The 22,048-nt window shown below is 47.4% G+C and overlaps 1 protein-coding gene across 1 annotated transcript in view; it reads left to right on the forward strand.

The window, feature by feature from the left end:
* Positions 1 to 1,095: 1,095 nt before the first annotated feature.
* Positions 1,096 to 22,048, forward strand: part of HNRNPH3 (heterogeneous nuclear ribonucleoprotein H3) — a gene marked incomplete in the record, with an annotated part of 123,220 nt that continues 102,267 nt past the window's right edge. Inside the window, 2 exon segments of the mRNA XM_053691844.1 lie at positions 1,096 to 1,216; positions 17,044 to 17,134. Coding sequence (XP_053547819.1) covers positions 17,056 to 17,134 — 79 coding nt within the window.

Consider the following 22,048-nt stretch of genomic DNA (forward strand, 5'->3'; position numbering starts at 1 on the left):
TACTGATATGTACAGTTTATTGTACAATAACTTTATTAGGTCACACACACATATATATATATACTGATATGTACAGTTTATTGTACAATAACTTTATTAGGTCACACACAGATATATATACTGATATGTGCAGTTTATTGTAAAATAACTTTATTAGGTCACACACAGAGATATATATACTGATATGTACAGTTTATTGTACAATAACTTTATTAGGTCACACACAGATATATATATATATATATATATATATATATATATATATATATATACTGATATGTGCAGTTTATTGTACAATAACTTTATTAGATCACACACAGATATATATATATACTGATATGTACAGTTTATTGTACAATAACTTTATTAGGTCACACACAGATATATATACTGATATGTACAGTTTATTGTACAATAACTTTATTAGGTCACACACAGGGATATATATACTGATATGTACAGTTTATTGTACAATAACTTTATTAGGTCACACACAGGGATATATACACTGATATGTACAGTTTATTTTACAATAACTTTATTAGGTCACACACAGGGATATATATACTGATATGTACAGTTTATTGTACAATAACTTTATTAGGTCACACACAGATATATATACTGATATGTACAGTTTATTGTACAATAACTTTATTAGGTCACACACAGGGATATATATACTGATATGTACAGTTTATTGTACAATAACTTTATTAGGTCACACACAGGGATATATACACTGATATGTACAGTTTATTTTACAATAACTTTATTAGGTCACACAGATATTTACAGATGATAAAATGATTTATTAATATGTGTTTATAAATAGCCATTTGATGAGACACATTAGGCTGATGTGAAAAGAAGCTGATCCTATACTCGGTGCATTTGCTGGGGAATAAAATTTAACACAGAGGGGAGAGCGCGAGGAGACGATGCGCAGGAGACGCGATGGGCGGAGCTCTAGAGAGCATAGGGCGGGGGCTGGGCGTATCGTGCACGCGCGTGATAACATGAGGCCTAATGATTAGTGCGAGTGGGAGCAGCTCTATATACCGGAAGCACATCTATTTCCGGGTAAGAAAAAAAGAGTCGCACAAATTTGACGTCATTTCCCTAGTCTCCTAACTGCCCTATGGCTGCTGTTTGTGACGTCATTACGCTGAACGTTTCCCCCACGAGCTGTTTGAGGACTAAAATTGCCCGTACGGTAATTATAGTGTGTGAGGTAATGACCGGTACCGTGAGAGAGAGAGACGGGCTGTAGTGTTATGTGACCGGTACCGTGAGAGAGAGACGGGCTGTAGTGTTATGTGACTGGTACCGTGAGAGAGAGACGGGCTGTAGTGTTATGTGACCGGTACCGTGAGAGAGAGACGGGCTGTAGTGTTATGTGACCGGTACCGTGAGAGAGAGACGGGCTGTAGTGTTATGTGACCGGTACCGCGAGAGAGAGACGGACTGTAGTGTTATGTGACCGGTACCGTGTGAGAGAGACGGGCTGTAGGGTTATGTGACCGGTACCGTGAGAGAGAGACGGGCTATAGTGTTATGTGACCGGTACCGTGAGAGAGAGACGGGCTGTAGTGTTATGTGACCGGTACCGTGAGAGAGAGACGGGCTGTAGGGTTATGTGACCGGTACCGTGAGAGAGAGACGGGCTGTAGTGTTATGTGACCGGTACCGTGAGAGAGAGAGACGGGCTGTAGTGTTATGTGACCGGTACCGTGAGAGAGAGACGGGCTGTAGTGTTATGTGACCGGTACCGCGAGAGAGAGACGGACTGTAGTGTTATGTGACCGGTACCGTGAGAGAGAGACGGGCTGTAGTGTTATGTGACCGGTACCGTGAGAGAGAGACGGGCTGTAGTGTTATGTGACCGGTACCGTGAGAGAGAGACGGGCTGTAGTGTTATGTGACCGTTACCGTGAGAGAGAGACGGGCTGTAGTGTTATGTGACCGGTACCGTGAGAGAGAGAGAGACGGGCTGTAGGGTTATGTGACCGTACCGTGAGAGGAGAGATGGCTGTAGTGTTATGTGACCGGTACCGTGAGAGAGAGACGGGCTGTAGTGTTATGTGACCGGTACCGTGAGAGAGAGACGGGCTGTAGTGTTATGTGACCGGTACCGTGAGAGAGAGACGGGCTGTAGTGTTATGTGGTCCGGTACCGTGAGAGAGAGACGGGCTATAGTGTTATGTGACCGGTACCGTGAGAGAGAGACGGGCTGTAGTGTTATGTGACCGGTACCGTGAGAGAGAGACGGGCTGTAGTGTTATGTGACCGGTACCGTGAAGGAGAGAGAGACGGCTGTAGGGTTATGTGACCGGTACCGTGAGAGAGAGACGGCTGTAGTGTTATGTGACCCGGTACCCGCGAGAGAGAGACGGCTGTAGTGTTATGTGACCCGGTACCCTGGAGAGAGAGAGAGACGGGCTGGTAGGGTTATGTGACCGGTACCTGTGAGAGAGAGACGGCTGTACGTTATGTGACCGGTACCGTGAGAGAGAGACGGGCTGTAGTGTTATGTGACCGGTACCAGTGAGAGAGAGACGGGCTGTAGTGTTATGTGACCGGTACCGGTGAGAGAGAGACGGGCTGTAGTGTTATGTGACCGGTAACCGTGAGAGAGAGAGACTGGCTGTAGTGTTATGTGACCCGGTACCGTGTGAGAGGAGACGGGCTGTAGTGGTTATGTGACCGGTACCGGTGAGAGAGAGACGGGCTATAGTGTTATGTGACCGTACCTGTGAGAGAGAGACGGGCTGTAGGGTTATGTGACCGTACCGTGAGAGAGAGACCGGGCTGTAGGGTTATGTGACCGGTACCACGTGAGAGAGAGACGGGCTGTAGTGTTATGTGACCGGTACCGTGAGAGAGAGAGACGGGCTGTAGTGTTATTGTGACCGGTACCGTGAGAGAGAGACGGGCTGTAGTGTTTATGTGACCAGGTACCGTGAGAGAGAGACGGACTGTAGTGTTATGTGACCGGTACCAAGTGAGAGAGAGACGGGCTGTAGTGTTATGTGACCGGTACCGTGAGAGAGAGACGGGCTGTAGTGTTATGTGACCGGTACCCGTGAGAGAGACGGGCTGTAGTGTTATGTGACCGGTACCGTGAGAGAGAGACGGGCTGTAGTGTTATGTGACCGGTACCGTGAGAGAGAGACGGGCTGTAGTGTTATGTGACCGGTACCGTAGAGAGAGAGACGGGCTGTAGTGTTATGTGACCGGTACCGTGAGAGAGAGACGGGCTGTAGTGTTATGTGACCGGTACCCGCGAGAGAGAGACGGACTGTAGTGTTATGTGACCGGTACCGTGTGAGAGAGACGGGCTGTAGGGTTATGTGACCGGTACCGTGAGAGAGAGACGGGCTGTAGTGTTATGTGACCGGTACCGTGAGAGAGAGACGGGCTGTAGTGTTATGTGACCGTTACCGTGAGAGAGAGACGGGCTGTAGTGTTATGTGACCGGTACCCGTGAGAGAGAGACGGGCTGTAGTGTTATGTGACCGGTACCGTGAGAGAGAGACGGGCTGTAGTGTTATGTGACCGGTACCGTGAGAGAGAGACGGGCTGTAGTGTTATGTGACCGGTACCGCGAGAGAGAGACGGACTGTAGTGTTATGTGACCGTACCGTGAGAGAGAGACGGGCTGTAGTGTTATGTGACCGGTACCGTGAGAGAGAGACGGGCTGTAGTGTTATGTGACCGGTACCGTGAGAGAGAGACGGGCTGTAGTGTTATGTGACCGTTACCGTGAGAGAGAGACGGCTGCTGTAGTGTTATGTGACCGGTACCGTGAGAGAGAGAGACGGGCTGTAGGTTATGTGACCGGTACCGTGAGAGAGAGACGGGCTGTAGTGTTATGTGACCGGTACCGTGAGAGAGAGACGGGCTGTAGTGTTATGTGACCGGTACCGTGAGAGAGACGGGCTGTAGTGTTATGTGACCGGTACGTGAGAGAGAGACGGGCTGTAGTGTTATGGACCGTTACCGTGAGGAGAGAGACGGGCTGTAGTGTTATGTGACCGGTACCGTGAGAGAGAGAGAGACGGGCTGTAGGGTGTTATGTGACCGGTACCGTGAGAGAGTGACGGGCTGTAGTGTTATGTGACCGGTACCGTGAGAGAGAGACGGGCTGTAGTGTTATGTGACCGGTACGTGGAGAGAGACGGGCTGTAGTGTTATGTGACCGGTACCGTGAGAGAGAGACGGGCTGTAGTGTTATGTGACCGGTACCGTGAGAGAGAGACGGGCTATAGTGTTATGTGACCGGTACCGTGAGAGAGAGACGGGCTGTAGTGTTATGTGACCGGTACCGTGAGAGAGAGACGGGCTGTAGTGTTATGTGACCGGTACGTGAGAGAGAGAGAGACGGGCTGTAGGTTATGTGACCGGTACCCGTGTGAAGAGAGAGGGCTGTAGTGTTATGTGACCGGTACGAGAGAGAGACGGGCTGTAGTGTTATGTGACCGGTACCGTGAGAGAGAGAGACGGGCTGTAGGTTATGTGACGGTACCGTGAGAGAGGAGACGGGCTGTAGTGTTATGTGACCGGTACCCGTGAGAGAGAGACGGGCTGTAGTGTTATGTGACCGTACCGGTGAGAGAGACGGGCTGTAGTGTTATGTGACCGTACCGTGAGAGAGAGACGGGCTGTAGTGTTATGTGACCGGTACCGTGAGAGAGAGGACGGGCTGTAGTGTTATGTGACCGGTACCGGTGAGAGGAGAGAACGGGCTGCAGTGTTATGTGACCGGTACCACGCGAGAGAGAGACGGGCTGTTAGTGTTATGGTGAGCCGGTACCGTGAGAGAGAGAGACGGCTGGAGTGTTATGTGACCGGTACCTGTGAGAGAGGAGACGGGCTGTAGTGTTATGTGACCGGTACCGTGAGAGAGAGACGGGCTGTAGTGTTTATGTGACCTGGTACCGTTGAGAGAAGGACGGGCCTGGGTAAGTGTTATGTGAACCGGTACCGTGAGAGAGAGACGGGCTGTAGTGTTATTGTGGACCGGTACCGTGAGAGAGAGACGGGGGCTGTAGTGTTATGTGACCGGTACCGTGAGAGAGAGACGGGCTGTAGTGTTATGTGACCGGTACCGTGAGAGAGAAGACGGGCTGTAGTGTTATGTGACCGGTACCGTGAGAGAGAGACGGGCTGTAGTGTTATGTGACCGGTACGTGAGAGAGAGACGGGCTGTAGTGTTATGTGACCGGTACCGTGAGAGAGAGACGGGCTGTAGTGTTATGTGACCGGTACCGTGAGAGAGAGACGGGCTGTAGTGTTATGTGACCGGTACCGTGAGAGAGAGACGGGCTGTAGTGTTATGTGACCGGTACCGTGAGAGAGAGACGGGCTGTAGTGTTATGTGACCGGTACCGTGAGAGAGAGACTGGCTGTAGTGGTTATGTGACCGGTACCGTGAGAGAGAGACGGGCTGTAGTGTTATGTGACCGGTACCGTGAGAGAGAGACGGGCTGTAGTGTTATGTGACCGGTACCGTGAGAGAGAGACGGGCTGTAGTGTTATGTGACCGGTACCGTGAGAGAGAGACGGGCTGTAGTGTTATGTGACCGGTTACCGTGAGAGAGAGACGGGCTGTAGTGTTATGTGACCGGTACCGTGGAGAGAGAGACGGGCTATAGTGTTATGTGACCGGTACCGTGAGAGAGAGACGGGCTGTAGTGTTATGTGACCGGTACCGTGAGAGAGAGACGGGCTGTAGTGTTATGTGACCGGTACCGTGAGAGAGAGACGGGGCTGTAGTGTTATGTGACCGGTACCGTGAGAGAGAGAGACGGGGCTGTAGTGTTATGTGACCGGTACCGTGAGAGAGAGACGGGCTGTAGTGTTATGTGACCGGGTACCGTGAGAGAGAGACGGGCTGTAGTGTTATGTGACCGGTACCGTGAGAGAGAGACGGGCTGTAGTGTTATGTGACCGGTACCCGTGAGAGAGAGAGACGGGCTGTAGTGTTATGTGACCGGTACCAGTGAGAGAGAGACGGGCTGTAGTGTTTATGTGACCGGTACCGTGAGAGAGAGACGGGCTGTAGTGTTATGTGACCGGTACCGTGAGAGAGAGACGGGCTGTAGTGTTATGTGACCGGTACCAGTGAGAGAGAGACGGGCTGTAGTGTTATGTGACCGGTACCGTGAGAGAGAGACGGGCTGTAGGGTTATGTGACCGGTACCGTGAGAGAGAGACGGGCTGTAGTGTTATGTGACCGGTACCGTGAGAGAGAGACGGGCTGTAGTGTTATGTGACCGGTACCGTGAGAGAGAGACGGGCTGTAGTGTTATGTGACCGGTACCGTGAGAGAGAGACGGGCTGTAGTGTTATGTGACCGGTACCGTGAGAGAGAGACGGGCTGTAGTGTTATGTGACCGGTACCGGTGAGAGAGAGACGGGCTGTAGTGTTATGTGACCGGTTACCGTGAGAGAGAGACGGGCTGTAGTGTTATGTGACCGGTACCGTGAGAGAGAGACGGGCTGTAGTGTTATGTGACCGGTACCGTGAGAGAGAGACGGGCTGTAGTGTTATGTGACCGGTACCGTGAGAGAGAGACGGGCTGTAGTGTTATGTGACCGGTACTGTGAGAGAGAGACGGGCTATAGTGTTATGTGACTGGGTACCGTTGAGAGAGAGACGGGCTTGTAGTGTTATATGACCGGTACCGTGAGAGAGAGACGGGCTGTAGTGTTATGTGACCGGTACCGTGAGAGAGAGACGGGCTGTAGTGTTATGTGACCGGTACAGTGAGAGAGAGACGGGCTGTAGTGTTATGTGACCGGTACCGTGAGAGAGAGACGGGCTGTAGTGTTGTGTGACCGGTACCGAGAGAGAGAGACGGGCTGTAGTGTTATGTGACCTGGTACCTGTAGAGAGAGAGACGGGCTTGTAGTGTTATGTGACCGGTACCGTGAGAGAGAGACGGGCTGTAGTGTTATGTGACCGGTACCGTGAGGAGAGAGACGGGCTGTAGTGTTATGTGACCGTACCGTGGAGAGAGAGAGACGGGCTGTAGTGTTATGTGACCGGTACCGGTGAGAGAGAGACGGGCTGTAGTGTTATGTGACCGGTACCGTGAGAGAGAGACGGGCTGTAGTGTTATGTGACCGGTACCGTGAGAGAGAGACGGGCTGTAGTGTTATGTGACCGGTACCGTGAGAGAGAGACGGGCTGTAGTGTTATGTGACCGGTACCGTGAGAGAGAGACGGGCTGTAGTGTTATGTGACCGGTACCGTGAGAGAGAGACGGGCTGTAGTGTTATGTGACCGGTACCGTGAGAGAGAGACGGGCTGTAGTGTTATGTGACCGGTACCGTGAGAGAGAGACGGGCTGTAGTGTTATGTGACCGGTACCGTGAGAGAGAGACGGGCTGTAGTGTTATGTGACCGGTACCGTGAGAGAGAGAGACGGGGCTGTAGTGTTATGTGACCGGTACCGTGAGAGAGAGACGGGCTGTAGTGTTTTGTGTCCGGGTACCGTGAGAGAGAGACGGGCTGTAGTGTTATGTGACCGGTACCGTGAGAGAGAGACGGGCTGTAGTGTTATGTGACCGGTACCGTTGAGAGAGAGAGACGGGCTGTAGTGTTATGTGACCGGTACCGTGAGAGAGAGACGGGCTGTAGTGTTATGTGACCGGATGTGAGAGAGAGACAGGCTGGTGTAGTGTTATGTGACCGGTACCGTGAGAGAGAGACGGGCTGTAGTGTTATGTGACCGGTACCGTGAGAGAGAGACGGGCTGTAGTGTTATGTGACCGGTACCGAGAGAGAGAGACACTGGCTGTAGTGTTATGTGACCGGTACCGTGAGAGAGAGAGACGGGCTGTAGTGTTATGTGACCGGTACCGTGAGAGAGAGACGGGCTGTAGTGTTATGTGACCGTACCTGTGAGAGAGAGACGGGCTGTAGTGTTATGTGACCGGTACCGAGAGAGAGAGACACTGGCTGTAGTGTTATGTGACCGGTACCGTGAGAGAGAGACGGGCTGTAGTGTTATGTGACCGGTACCGTGAGAGAGACGGGCTGTAGTGTTATGTGACCGGTACCGTGAGAGAGAGAGACGGGCTGTAGTGTTATGTGACCGGTACCGAGAGAGAGAGACACTGGCTGTAGTGTTATGTGACCGGTACCGTGAGAGAGACGGGCTGTAGTGTTATGTGACCGGTACCGTGAGAGAGAGACGGGCTGTAGTGTTATGTGACCGGTACCGCCGTGAGAGAGAGATGGCTGTAGTGTTATGTGACCGGTTACCGTGAGAGAGAGATGGGCTGTAGTGTTATGTGACCGGTACCGTGATGAGAGAGATGGGCTGTAGTGTTATGTGACCGGGTACCTGTGAGAGAGAGATGTGCTGTAGTGTTATGTGACCGGTAGTGTTATGTGACCGGTACCGAGAGAGACACTGGCTGTAGTGTTATGTGACCGGTACCGTGAGAGAGAGACGGGCTGTAGTGTTATGTGACCGGTACCGTGAGAGAGAGACACTGGCTGTAGTGTTATGTGACCGGTACTGTGAGAGAGGAGACGGGCTGTAGTGTTATGTGACCGGTACCGTGAGGAGAGAGACGGGCTGTAGTGTTGTGTGACCGGTACCGTGAGAGAGAGACGGGCTGTAGTGTTATGTGACCGGTACCGTTGAGAGAGAGACGGCCTGTAGGTGTATGTGACCGGTACCGTGTGAGAGAGAGGACGGCCTGTAGTGTTATGTGACCGGTACCGTGAGAGAGAGACGGGCTGTAGTGTTATGTGACCGGTACCGTGAGAGAGAGACGGGCTGTAGTGTTATGTGACCGGTACCCGTGAGAGAGAGACGGGCTGTAGTGTTATGTGACCGGTTACCGTGAGAGAGAGACGGGCTGTAGTGTTTATGTGACCGGTACCGTGAGAGAGAGACGGGCTGTAGTGTTATGTGACCGGTACCGAGAGAGAGAGACACTGGCTGTAGTGTTATGTGACCGGTACCGCCGAGAGAGAGACGCCTGTAGTGTTATGTGACCGGTACCGTGAGAGAGAGACGGGCTGTAGTGTTATGTGACCGGTACCGTGAGAGAGAGAACGGGCTGTAGTGTTATGTGACCGGTACCGTGAGAGAGAGAGACGGGCTGTAGTGTTATGTGACCGGTACCAGTGAGAGAGAGACGGGGCTGTAGTGTTATGTGACCGTACCGTGAGAGAGAGACGGGCCTGTAGTGTTATGTGACCGGTACCGTGAGAGAGAGACGGGCTGTAGTGTTATGTGACTGGTACCGTGAGAGAGAGACGGGCTGTAGTGTTATGTGACCGGTACCGTGAGAGAGAGACGGGCTGTAGTGTTATGTGACTGGTACCGTGAGAGAGAGACGGGCTGTAGTGTTATGTGACCGGTACCGTGAGAGAGAGACGGCCTGTAGTGTTATGTGACTGGTACCGTGAGAGAGAGACGGGCTGTAGTGTTATGTGATCGGTACCGTGAGAGAGAGACGGGCTGTAGTGTTATGTGACCGGTACCATGAGAGAGAGACGGGCTGTAGTGTTATGTGACCGGTACCGTGAGAGAGACGGGCTGTAGTGTTATGTGATCGGTACCGTGAGAGAGAGACGGCCTGTAGTGTTATGTGACCGGTACCGTGAGAGAGAGAGACGGCCTGTAGTGTTATGTGACCGGTACCGTGAGAGAGAGACGGCCTGTAGTGTTATGTGACCGGTACCGTGAGAGAGAGACGGGCTGTAGTGTTATGTGACCGGTACCGTGAGAGAGACGGGCTGTAGTGTTATGTGATCGGTACCGTGAGAGAGAGACGGGCTGTAGTGTTATGTGACCGGTACCGTGAGAGAGAGACGGGCTGTAGTGTTATGTGACCGGTACCGTGAGAGAGAGACGGGCTGTAGTGTTATGTGACCGGTACCGTGAGAGAGAGACGGGCTGTAGTGTTATGTGACCGGTACCGTGAGAGAGAGACGGGCTGTAGTGTTATGTGACCGGTACCGTGAGAGAGAGACGGGCTGTAGTGTTATGTGACCGGTACCGTGAGAGAGAGACGGGCTGTAGTGTTATGTGACCGGTACCGAGAGAGAGAGACACTGGCTGTAGTGTTATGTGACCGGTACCGCGAGAGAGAGACGGCCTGTAGTGTTATGTGACCGGTACCGTGAGAGAGAGACGGGCTGTAGTGTTATGTGACCGGTACCGTGAGAGACGGGCTGTAGTGTTATGTGACCGGTACCGTGAGAGAGAGACGGGCTGTAGTGTTATGTGACCGGTACCGTGAGAGAGAGACGGGCTGTACTGTTATGTGACCGGTACCGTGAGAGACGGGCTGTAGTGTTATGTGACCGGTACCGTGAGAGAGACGGGCTGTAGTGTTATGTGATCGGTACCGTGAGAGAGAGACGGGCTGTAGTGTTATGTGACCGGTACCGTGAGAGAGAGACGGGCTGTAGTGTTATGTGACCGGTACCGTGAGAGAGAGACGGGCTGTAGTGTTATGTGACCGGTACCGTGAGAGAGAAACGGGCTGTAGTGTTATGTGACCGGTACCGTGAGAGAGACGGGCTATAGTGTTATGTGACCGGTACCGTGAGAGAGAGAGACGGGCTGTAGTGTTATGTGACCGGTACCGTGAGAGAGAAACGGGCTGTAGTGTTATGTGACTGGTACCGTGAGAGAGAGACGGCCTGTAGTGTTATGTTACCGGTACCGTGAGAGAGAGAGACGGGCTGTAGTGTTATGTGACCGGTACCGTGAGAGAGAGAGACGGGCTGTAGGGTTATGTGACCGGTACCGTGAGAGAGAGAGACGGGCTGTAGTGTTATGTGACCGGTACCGTGAGAGAGAGACGGGCTGTAGTGTTATGTGACCGGTACCGTGAGAGAGAGACGGGCTGTACTGTTATGTGACCGGTACCGTGAGAGACGGGCTGTACTGTTATGTGACCGGTACCGTGAGAGAGAGACGGGCTGTAGTGTTATGTGACCGGTACCGTGAGAGAGAGACGGCCTGTAGTGTTATGTGACCGGTACCGTGTGAGAGAGACGGCCTGTAGTGTTATGTGACCGGTACCGTGAGAGAGAGACGGCCTGTAGTGTTATGTGACCGGTACCGTGAGAGAGAGACGGGCTGTAGTGTTATGTGACCGGTTCTGTGAGAGAGAGACGGGCTGTAGTGTTATGTGACCGGTACTGTGAGAGAGAGACGGGCTGTAGTGTTATGTGACCGGTACTGTGAGAGAGACGGGCTGTACTGTTATGTGACCGGTATCGTGAGAGAGAGGCGGGCTGTAGTGTTATGTGACCGGTACCATGAGAGAGAGAGACGGGCTGTAGTGTTATGTGACCGGTACCGTGTGAGAGAGACGGGCTGTAGTGTTATGTGACCGGTACCGTGTGAGAGAGACCGGCTGTAGTGTTGTGTGACCGGTACCAAGAGAGAGAGACGGGCTGTAGTGTTATGTGACCGGTACCGTGAGAGAGAGACGGGCTGTAGTGTTATGTGACCGGTACTGTGAGAGAGAGACGGGCTGTAGTGTTATGTGACCGGTACTGTGAGAGAGAGAGACGGGCTGTAGTGTTATGTGACCGGTACCGTGATAGAGAGAGAGACGGGCTGTAGGGTTATGTGACCGGTACCGTGAGAGAGAGACGGGCTGTAGTGTTATGTGACCGGTACCGTGAGAGAGAGACGGGCTGTAGTGTTATGTGACCGGTACCGTGAGAGAGAGACGGGCTGTAGTGTTATGTGACTGGTACCGTGAGATAGACGGGCTGTAGTGTTGTGATCGGTACCGTGAGAGAGAGACGGGCTGTAGTGTTATGTGACCGGTACCGTGAGAGAGACAGCCTGTAGTGTTGTGTGACCGGTACCGTGAGAGAGAGAGACGGCCTGTAGTGTTGTGTGACCGGTACCGTGAGAGAGAGAGACGGCCTGTAGTGTTGTGTGACCGGTACCGTGAGAGAGAGACGGCCTGTAGTGTTATGTGACCGGTACCGTGAGAGAGAGACGGCCTGTAGTGTTATGTGACCGGTACCGTGATAGAGAGACGGGCTGTAGTGTTGTGACCGGTACCGTGAGAGAGAGAGACGGGCTGTAGTGTTATGTGACCGGTACCTTGAGAGAGAGACGGGCTGTAGTGTTATGCGACCGGTACCGTGAGAGAGAGACAGGCTGTAGTGTTATGTGACCGGTACCGTGTGAGAGAGACGGGCTGTAGTGTTATGTGACCGGTACCGTGAGAGAGACGGGCTGTAGTGTTATGTGACCGGTACCGTGAGAGAGAGACGGGCTGTAGTGTTATGTGACCGGTACCAAGAGAGAGAGACGGGCTGTAGTGTTATGGGACTGGTACCGTGAGAGAGAGACAGGCTGTAGTGTTATGTGACCGGTACCATGAGAGAGAGAGACGGGCTGTAGTGTTATGTGACCGGTACCGTGAGAGAGACGGGCTGTAGTGTTATGTGACCGGTACCGTGAGAGAGAGACGGGCTGTAGTGTTATGTGACCGGTACCGTGTGAGAGAGACGGGCTGTAGTGTTATGTGACCGGTACCGTGAGAGAGACGGGCTGTAGTGTTATGTGACCGGTACCGTGAGAGAGACGGGCTGTAGTGTTATGTGACCGGTACCGTGAGAGAGAAAAGGGCTGTAGTGTTATGAGACCGGTACCGTGAGAGAGAAACGGGCTGTAGTGTTATGTGACCGGTACCGTGAGAGAGAAACGGGCTGTAGTGTTATGTGACCGGTACCGTGAGAGAGAAACGGGCTGTAGTGTTATTATTATTATTCTTTATTTATAAAGCGCCAACAGATGCCGCAGCGCTGCCCATGGGTACAAGGATAACAGTACAGTGGAGAAACAATACGATAAGACACAAAATTTTACAGACAAATACAGGGGGAATTGAGGGCCCTGTTCCCGTGGGAACTTACAATCTAGAGACGGGCTGTAGTGTTATGTGACCGGTACTGTGAGAGAGAGACGGGCTGTAGTGTTGTGTGACCGGTACCGTGAGAGAGAGACGGCCTGTAGTGTTATGTGACCGGTACTGTGAGAGAGAGACGGGCTGTAGTGTTATGTGACCGGTACCTTGAGAGAGAGACGGGCTGTAGTGTTATGCGACCGGTACCGTGAGAGAGAGACAGGCTGTAGTGTTATGTGACCGGTACCGTGTGAGAGAGACGGGCTGTAGTGTTATGTGACCGGTACCGTGAGAGAGACGGGCTGTAGTGTTATGTGACCGGTACCGTGAGAGAGAGACGGGCTGTAGTGTTATGTGACCGGTACCAAGAGAGAGAGACGGGCTGTAGTGTTATGGGACTGGTACCGTGAGAGAGAGGACAGGCTGTAGTGTTATGTGACCGGTACCATGAGAGAGAGAGACGGGCTGTAGTGTTATGTGACCGGTACCGTGAGAGAGACGGGCTGTAGTGTTATGTGACCGGTACCGTGAGAGAGAGACGGGCTGTAGTGTTATGTGACCGGTACCGTGTGAGAGAGACGGGCTGTAGTGTTATGTGACCGGTACCGTGAGAGAGACGGGCTGTAGTGTTATGTGACCGGTACCGTGAGAGAGACGGGCTGTAGTGTTATGTGACCGGTACCGTGAGAGAGAAAAGGGCTGTAGTGTTATGAGACCGGTACCGTGAGAGAGAAACGGGCTGTAGTGTTATGTGACCGGTACCGTGAGAGAGAGACGGGCTGTAGTGTTATGTGACCGGTACCGTGAGAGAGAAACGGGCTGTAGTGTTATTATTATTATTCTTTATTTATAAAGCGCCAACAGATGCCGCAGCGCTGCCCATGGGTACAAGGATAACAGTACAGTGGAGAAACAATACGATAAGACACAAAATTTTACAGACAAATACAGGGGGAATTGAGGGCCCTGTTCCCGTGGGAACTTACAATCTAGAGACGGGCTGTAGTGTTATGTGACCGGTACTGTGAGAGAGAGACGGGCTGTAGTGTTGTGTGACCGGTACCGTGAGAGAGAGACGGCCTGTAGTGTTATGTGACCGGTACTGTGAGAGAGAGACGGGCTGTAGTGTTATGTGACCGGTACTGTGAGAGAGAGACGGGCTGTAGTGTTATGTGACCGGTACTGTGAGAGAGAGACGGGCTGTAGTGTTATGTGACCGGTACTGTGAGAGAGACGGGCTGTAGTGTTATGTGACTGGTACCGTGAGAGAGAGACGGGCTGTAGTGTTATGTGACTGGTACCGTGAGAGAGAGACGGGCTGTAGTGTTATGTGACTGGTACCGTGAGAGAGACGGGCTGTAGTGTTATGTGACCGGTACCGTGTGAGAGAGACGGGCTGTAGTGTTATGTGACCGGTACCGTGAGAGAGAGAGAGAGACGGGCTGTAGTGTTATGTGACCAGTACCGAGAGAGAGAGAGAGATGGGCTGTAGTGTTTTGACAGGTACCGTGAGAGAGAGACGGGCTGTAGTGTTATGTGACCGGTACCGAGAGAGAGAGACGGGCTGTAGTGTTATGTGACCGGTACCTTGAGAGAGAGACGGGCTGTAGTGTTATGCGACCGGTACCGTGAGAGAGAGACAGGCTGTAGTGTTATGTGACCGGTACCGTGTGAGAGAAACGGGCTGTAGTGTTATGTGACCGGTACCGTGAGAGAGAAACGGGCTGTAGTGTTATTATTATTCTTTATTTATAAAGCGCCAACAGATGCCGCAGCGCTGCCCATGGGTACAAGGATAACAGTACAGTGGAGAAACAATACGATAAGACACAAAATTTTACAGACAAATACAGGGGGAATTGAGGGCCCTGTTCCCGTGGGAACTTACAATCTAGAGACGGGCTGTAGTGTTATGTGACCGGTACTGTGAGAGAGAGACGGGCTGTAGTGTTGTGTTACCGGTACCGTGAGAGAGAGACGGCCTGTAGTGTTATGTGACCGGTACCGTGTGAGAGAGACGGGCTGTAGTGTTATGTGACCGGTACCGTGAGAGAGAGACGGGCTGTAGTGTTATGCGACCGGTACCGTGAGAGAGAGACAGGCTGTAGTGTTATGTGACCGGTACCGTGAGAGAGACGGGCTGTAGTGTTATGTGACCGGTACCGTGAGAGAGAGACGGGCTGTAGTGTTATGTGACCGGTACCAAGAGAGAGAGACGGGCTGTAGTGTTATGCGACCGGTACCGTGAGAGAGAGACGGGCTGTAGTGTTATGTGACCGGTACCGTGAGAGAGACGGGCTGTAGTGTTTTGACAGGTACCGTGAGAGAGAGACGAGCTGTAGTGTTATGTGACCGGTACCGTGAGAGAGAGACGGGCTGTAGTGTTATGCGACCGGTACCGTGAGAGAGAGACAGGCTGTAGTGTTATGTGACCGGTACCGTGAGAGAGACGGGCTGTAGTGTTATGTGACCGGTACCGTGAGAGAGAGACGGGCTGTAGTGTTATGTGACCGGTACCAAGAGAGAGAGACGGGCTGTAGTGTTATGCGACCGGTACCGTGAGAGAGAGACGGGCTGTAGTGTTATGTGACCGGTACCGTGAGAGAGACGGGCTGTAGTGTTATGTGACCGGTACCGTGAGAGAGAGACGGGCTGTAGTGTTGTGTGACCGGTACCGTGAGAGAGAGACGGGCTGTAGTGTTGTGTGACCGGTACCGTGAGAGAGAGACGGGCTGTAGTGTTGTGTGACCGGTACCGTGAGAGAGAGACGGGCTGTAGTGTTGTGTGACCGGTACCGTGAGAGAGAGAGAGACGGGCTGTAGTGTTGTGTGACCGGTACCGTGAGAGAGAGTCGGGCTGTAGTGTTGTGTGACCGGTACCGTGAGAGAGAGACAGGCTGTAGTGTTATGTGACCGGTACCGTGAGAGAGACGGGCTGTAGTGTTATGTGACTGGTACCGTTGGAGAGACGGGCTGTAGCGTTGTTTGACAGGTACCGGGGGAGAGAGAGAGACGGGCTGTAGTGTTGTGTGACCGGTACTGTGAGAGAGAGACGGGCTGTAGTGTTATGTAACCGGTACTGTGAGTGAGAGACAGGCTGTAGTGTTATGTGACCGGTACCGTGAGAGAGAGAGACGGGCTGTAGTGTTATGTGACCGGTACCGTGAGAGAGAGACGGGCTGTAGTGTTATGTGACCGGTACCGTGAGAGAGAGACGGGCTGTAGTGTTATGTGACCGGTACCATGAGAGAGAGACGGGCTGTAGTGTTATGTGACCGGTACCGAGAGAGAGAGAGACGGGCTGTAGTGTTATGTGACCGGTACCGTGAGAGACAGGCTGTAGTGTTATGTGACCGGTACCATGAGAGACAGGCTGTAGTGTTATGTGACCGGTACTGTGAGAGAGAGAGGGACAGGCTGTAGTGTTATGTGACCGGTACTGTGAGAGAGAGACAGGCTGTAGTGTTATGTGACCGGTACCGTGAGAGAGAGACGGGCTGTAGTGTTATGTGACTGGTACCGTCGGAGAGACGGGCTGTAGCGTTGTTTGACTGGTACAGGGGGAGAGAGAGAGACGGGCTGTAGTGTTGTGTGACTGGTACCGGGGAGGAGAGAGACGGGCTGTAGCGTTGTGTGACTGGTACCGGGGTAGATAGACGGGCTGTAGCGTTGTGTGACTGGTACCGGGGAAGAGAGAGACGGGCTGTAGCGTTGTGTGACTGGTACCGGGGAAGAGAGAGACGGGCTGTAGCGTTGTGTGACTGGTACCGGGGAAGAGAGAGACGGGCTGTAGCGTTGTGTGACTGGTACCGGGGAAGAGAGAGACGGGCTGTAGCGTTGTGTGACTGGTACCGGGGAAGAGAGAGACGGGCTGTAGCGTTGTGTGACTGGTACCGGGGAAGAGAGAGACGGGCTGTAGCGTTGTGTGACTGGTACCGGGGAAGAGAGAGACGGGCTGTAGCGTGAGGCGGAAGGAATATGAGAGATTGGGTGTAGTGTAAGGTTTTGGGCTCAGAGAGATGATGTTGTCTAGCATTAGGTAAACAGTCTGTTTTTTACCTTATCATACATTGATATGTGACTTTTTGCCTGTCATATTGTTGTCATAAGCTTTTGACTTTATTCGTAGGGCTGATAGAGAATGTCAGACGAATGTATTGTGAGGGTGCGTGGGCTGCCATGGTCTTGTACACGGGAAGAAGTTCTTGAGTTCTTTTCAGGTGAGAACATCAATTTAGATGTGTAAAGTGTCACTCAAAACGCTTGTGATCACAGCTGTCTGTGTTCTGCTCGCATGCCGGGCTTGTGTGCCGTAGCGGACTGTGGCGCCTGCCGGGCTTGTGTTCCGTAGCGGACTGTGGCGCCTGCCGGGCTTGTGTTCCGTAGCGGACTGTGGCGCTTGCCGGGCTTGTGTGCTGTAGTGGACTGTTTCTCAACCGTGGTCCTCAAGTACCCACAACAGGCCAGGTTTTCATTTTAGCTGAACCATTGCACAGGTGAAGTAATAAGCTGATAATACCATGGTTACTAACCTGCTCTCGCCCATCAGCTGATTATTTCACCTGTGCACTGGTTCAGCTATAATGAAAACTTGGCCTGTTGGGAGTACTTGAGGACAGTAGTTGAGAACAAATGCTGCAGCGGACTGTTGTGCATGCCGGGCTATGCTTGGGTGCCACATCGCCTCTACACTAATGCATACGAACCTGCATGAGATGTTGATCATTTTATGACAAAATTTTTAGCTACTACACATATGCAAACAACCTAGCTGGGTCAATGCACCGCTTACAGGTCTCATCTGCCGCTGCACAGGGCTTTACATTATACCAAAACTGATTTACACTGTGTATATGCAGCCTTTGCGGTGCATTGTTTTCATATGTGCAGTAGCTATACAGAGCACACAATTACATAACGTGATGGCGGATTATGGAACAGGCTTATGTTTAGTTATTTAGGCTTATGTTTAGTTATTTAGGCTTATGTTTACAGTTATTTAGGCTTATGTTTACAGTTATTTAGGCTTATGTTTACAGTTATTTAGGCTTATGTTTACAGTTATTTAGGCTTATGTTTACAGTTATTTAGGCTTATGTTTACAGTTATTTAGGCTTATGTTTACAGTTATTTAGGCTTATGTTTACAGTTATTTAGGCTTATGTTTACAGTTATTTAGGCTTATGTTTAGTTATTAAGGCTTATGTTTACAGTTATTTAGGCTTATGTTTACAGTTATTTAGGCTTATGTTTACAGTTATTTAGGCTTATGTTTACAGTTATTTAGGCTTATGTTTACAGTTATTTAGGCTTATGTTTACAGTTATTTAGGCTTATGTTTACAGTTATTTAGGCTTATGTTTACAGTTATTTAGGCTTATGTTTACAGTTATTAAGGCTTATGTTTACAGTTATTTAGGCTTATGTTTACAGTTATTTAGGCTTATGTTTACAGTTATTTAGGCTTATGTTTACAGTTATTTAGGCTTATGTTTACAGTTATTTAGGCTTATGTTTACAGTTATTTAGGCTTATGTTTACAGTTATTAAAGTGAAAGTAAAGTCAAACAGACAGTTCGCTACCACTTAAAAGTATATTAAAAATAAAGTATAGTTTCATTCATCATTTTTTTATAAACATTTTTCACATTTGTAATATACTTATTTATTGTGCCGTCGTCTACCCTCGCTCCTCCACCCGCATTAAAAAAAAATTTCGTTCAATCGTGACGTTATCATCCGTATCTAACGGATTGGGTCCCCCACTGGCGTCTCTTTCGGAATTGAAGACACCCACTTCCTCTATTGCGCATGCGTTAGAGATAAACCTCTATGCCACAAGATTTGCGCGTTCACATCTACCGCATGCGCACTGTGAGCCATAGTTCAATATCGATCGTCAACTGAATCAAAGCTTCTATTTCTGACATTCCGTAATTCTATATTCATAATAATTTATGTATATATACTAACGAGCACAAAATAAGTATTATCATACTTTAATAAGCAACAATAATGTTTATAAAAGAATTTGATATTAATCGCAATTAATTTAATAGAATACTAACTTTTAAATAAGATGTATTATTTCAAATACATGATAGATTAGCGCAAGTGTCATTTATAAGTTCATTCTTTGTAAATATAATTAATTTAATATCTTCATTTATATCAATCTCTATATATATACACGTTTAAATTACTTATATCATTTTTTTTCTTCCTATAATATATAATCCTAAAGATATGAAAATAAATTTGATAAAAATTTTAAAATTTCATTCAGAACTGTTCATAATCTCTAAAGGAAATAAAAATCAATTGATTTATCTCTTAAAACTAAGAATTGCATACGCAAAGTTTCCTTTTTTTATTGTAACATAATTTAGTCTTTTTATATCAGCAATTAATTGATATTTTCTGAAAAGAAAGGTATGTAGAACATAACATAGATTTAAATAAATAATAAATATGTTACCGAAATGAAATGCTGAAAATAAAAGCATTTCTATATTATATTCAACTCATCCTAAAAAGCAATAAAGATTTTGGAATTTTTCTTTTGTTCATATCTTTATATAACTTATCTCTTGTTAAAACTATAAAAAGAAAATCATGAATACAAATTACATTATTTTACATCCATACTAACGAAGTTTTCAACATGAAATGCTGCTAATAACAGTTATTCTATATTATAGTCTAGTCACTCAAAAAATAAATAATTATTTCTACAATCTTTTCTGTCTGAGCGAGAGATTCTTTATTACTTGCTCTGAGCAATGAATTCAATGTTTCTCATAACAAGGAACAAATAATCTCTTGCTAAGAATGAAACGATTTTACAAATATTAATTTATTTTTTACTTGACTATAATGTCTTTTAGTAACAGCATTTCATTTTGCAAACATTGTTAGTATCGATGCAAAACAATATAATTTATCTGCATCCTGATTTGTTAAAGAAACTTTTAATCATTTGCTGATTATAATGAAATAAAATTGCAAGCTTAGAAATAAAAGTTCTCAAAATATATAGTTCATTTTTGGTTGACTTGACTATAATATATAATTCCATTTCTTTTCTGATTTCAATTTTTAAAACTGTTATTACTAATGCAAAGCAATGTTTTTTTCTCTGCATCCTTTTAATGAATACAGATTGCTTTGCTAAGAAAGAAAAGCATTTAAAACAATTTTTTCGTTTGAGATTGACCTGAATAATGTAGATTTACTTTTATTATGCACATTATTATTTATGCTAAGCAATCTGCTTTATCAGCATCCTTTGCTTCTAAGAAATTTTAATTTCATTCATGAAAAACAAAGGATGCAGATAAATCACATTACTTTCTATCAATACTAACGAACATTTCAAAATGAAAAGCTCATAAGAACAGCATATTAGTCTACTCCAGAAAAAAACAATAAATCTTTTTTAAATTCTTTTCTTTCTTAGCTAAAAAAAATCTTTATTACTTGCTCTAAGCAATGAATTACCAGTTTCTGATAACAAGGAACAAACTCAAACTCTTGAGAAGAAAGAAATGAGTTTACAAAGATTTATAGTATTTTTCTTGAGTAGACTAATATACAATGGCTTTTATTAGCGTTAGATTTTGCAAACATTGTTATTGATGCAAAGCAATTTGCTCTATCGGCATTCTTTGCTTGTAATACATTTTAAATTCATGGCTGAATAACAAAGGATGCAGATAAATCACATTCCTTTTTCTCAATCCTAACGAAGTGTTCAAAATGAAATGCTGATAAGAACAGCACTTCCATAGTATTCTACTCAAGCAAAAATCAATAAATCTTTTTTATAATCTTTTCTTTATTAGCAAGACTTTCTTTATTAGTTGCTCTAAGCAATAATTACCAGTTTCTGATAACAAGGAACAAACAATTGCTGTGTAAGAAAGAAATGAGTTTACAAATATATATTTTGTTTTTTCTTGAGTAGACTAATATAGAATGCCTTTTCTTATCAGCGTTACATTTTGCAAACATTGTTAGTATTGATGCAAAGCATTTTGTTTTATATGCATCCTTTGCTTGTAAGAAAATTTTAACTTCATTGCTAAAAATCAAAGGGTGCAGATAAATCACTTTCCTTTTTATCAATACTAACGAATATTTCAAAATGAAATGCTGATAAGAACAGCTATTTGTTATTATTCTACTCAAGAAAAAAGCAATAACTCTTTTTTAAAAAGTTTTAATTCTTAGCAAAACATTGTTTATTACTTGCTCTAAGCAACGAATTTACTTTTTATGATAACAATGAACAATCTCTTTCTAAGAAATAAACGATTTCACAAAGATTTATATTTTTTTGCCTTGACTATAGACTATAATATAGAATGCCTTTGATTATCAGCTTTTTATTTTGCAAACATCATTAGTCTTGAAGCAAAGCAATGTTATTAATCTGCATCCTGTTTTTTTCTATAAAATATTAATTATTGCTGATATCAAGTAAACCAAATTGCAAGCTAATAAAACAAAGTTTAGATTTATTTTATCCATTGTAAAGAAATAGCCTTTTTCTTGCGCTCCCCTCTTCTTCTTATATATTATTAATATAATTGATATAATGGTTTTCATTTATTACTTTTACCAAATCTAATTTATTCATAGTTTGATCATATATACAGTGTGTTATAATAGCTACATGGATCCGCTATAGAATGTTCATTATTTCACAATTGCATTGCCACCATCAGTGATATTGTTCTGTTTCTCTGTGTCTATAAATGTATCAGTGTTTTTATTATTCATATATTCTCAGTTTAGCTACACACATGTATCCATGCTTTAAAATGTAATCGATATTAATTGTATATAATAAAGTTTATATTTATTTTATACATTTTAAAGAAATAGCCTTTTTCTTGCGCTCCCCTCTTCTTCTTATATATTAGTCTTGTAATTTATAATAAAATGAAAATAAATAACAAATAGTTTTAAAATACATGTACAGCCTTGTGCAAACACCAAGATAAAAATATATACAATGCCAATAGATTTATTAATAGATTTCAATCTTTAAAAAATAATAATAAAAAAGGCAAATAAAGAGATTATCAAATTCCTTATTGATATCAAATTATAATGAATAATATTGGATA

The sequence above is a fragment of the Bombina bombina genome, chromosome 9, assembly GCF_027579735.1.
Source record: "Bombina bombina isolate aBomBom1 chromosome 9, aBomBom1.pri, whole genome shotgun sequence".
In the NCBI taxonomy this organism is placed as follows: domain Eukaryota; kingdom Metazoa; phylum Chordata; class Amphibia; order Anura; family Bombinatoridae; genus Bombina; species Bombina bombina.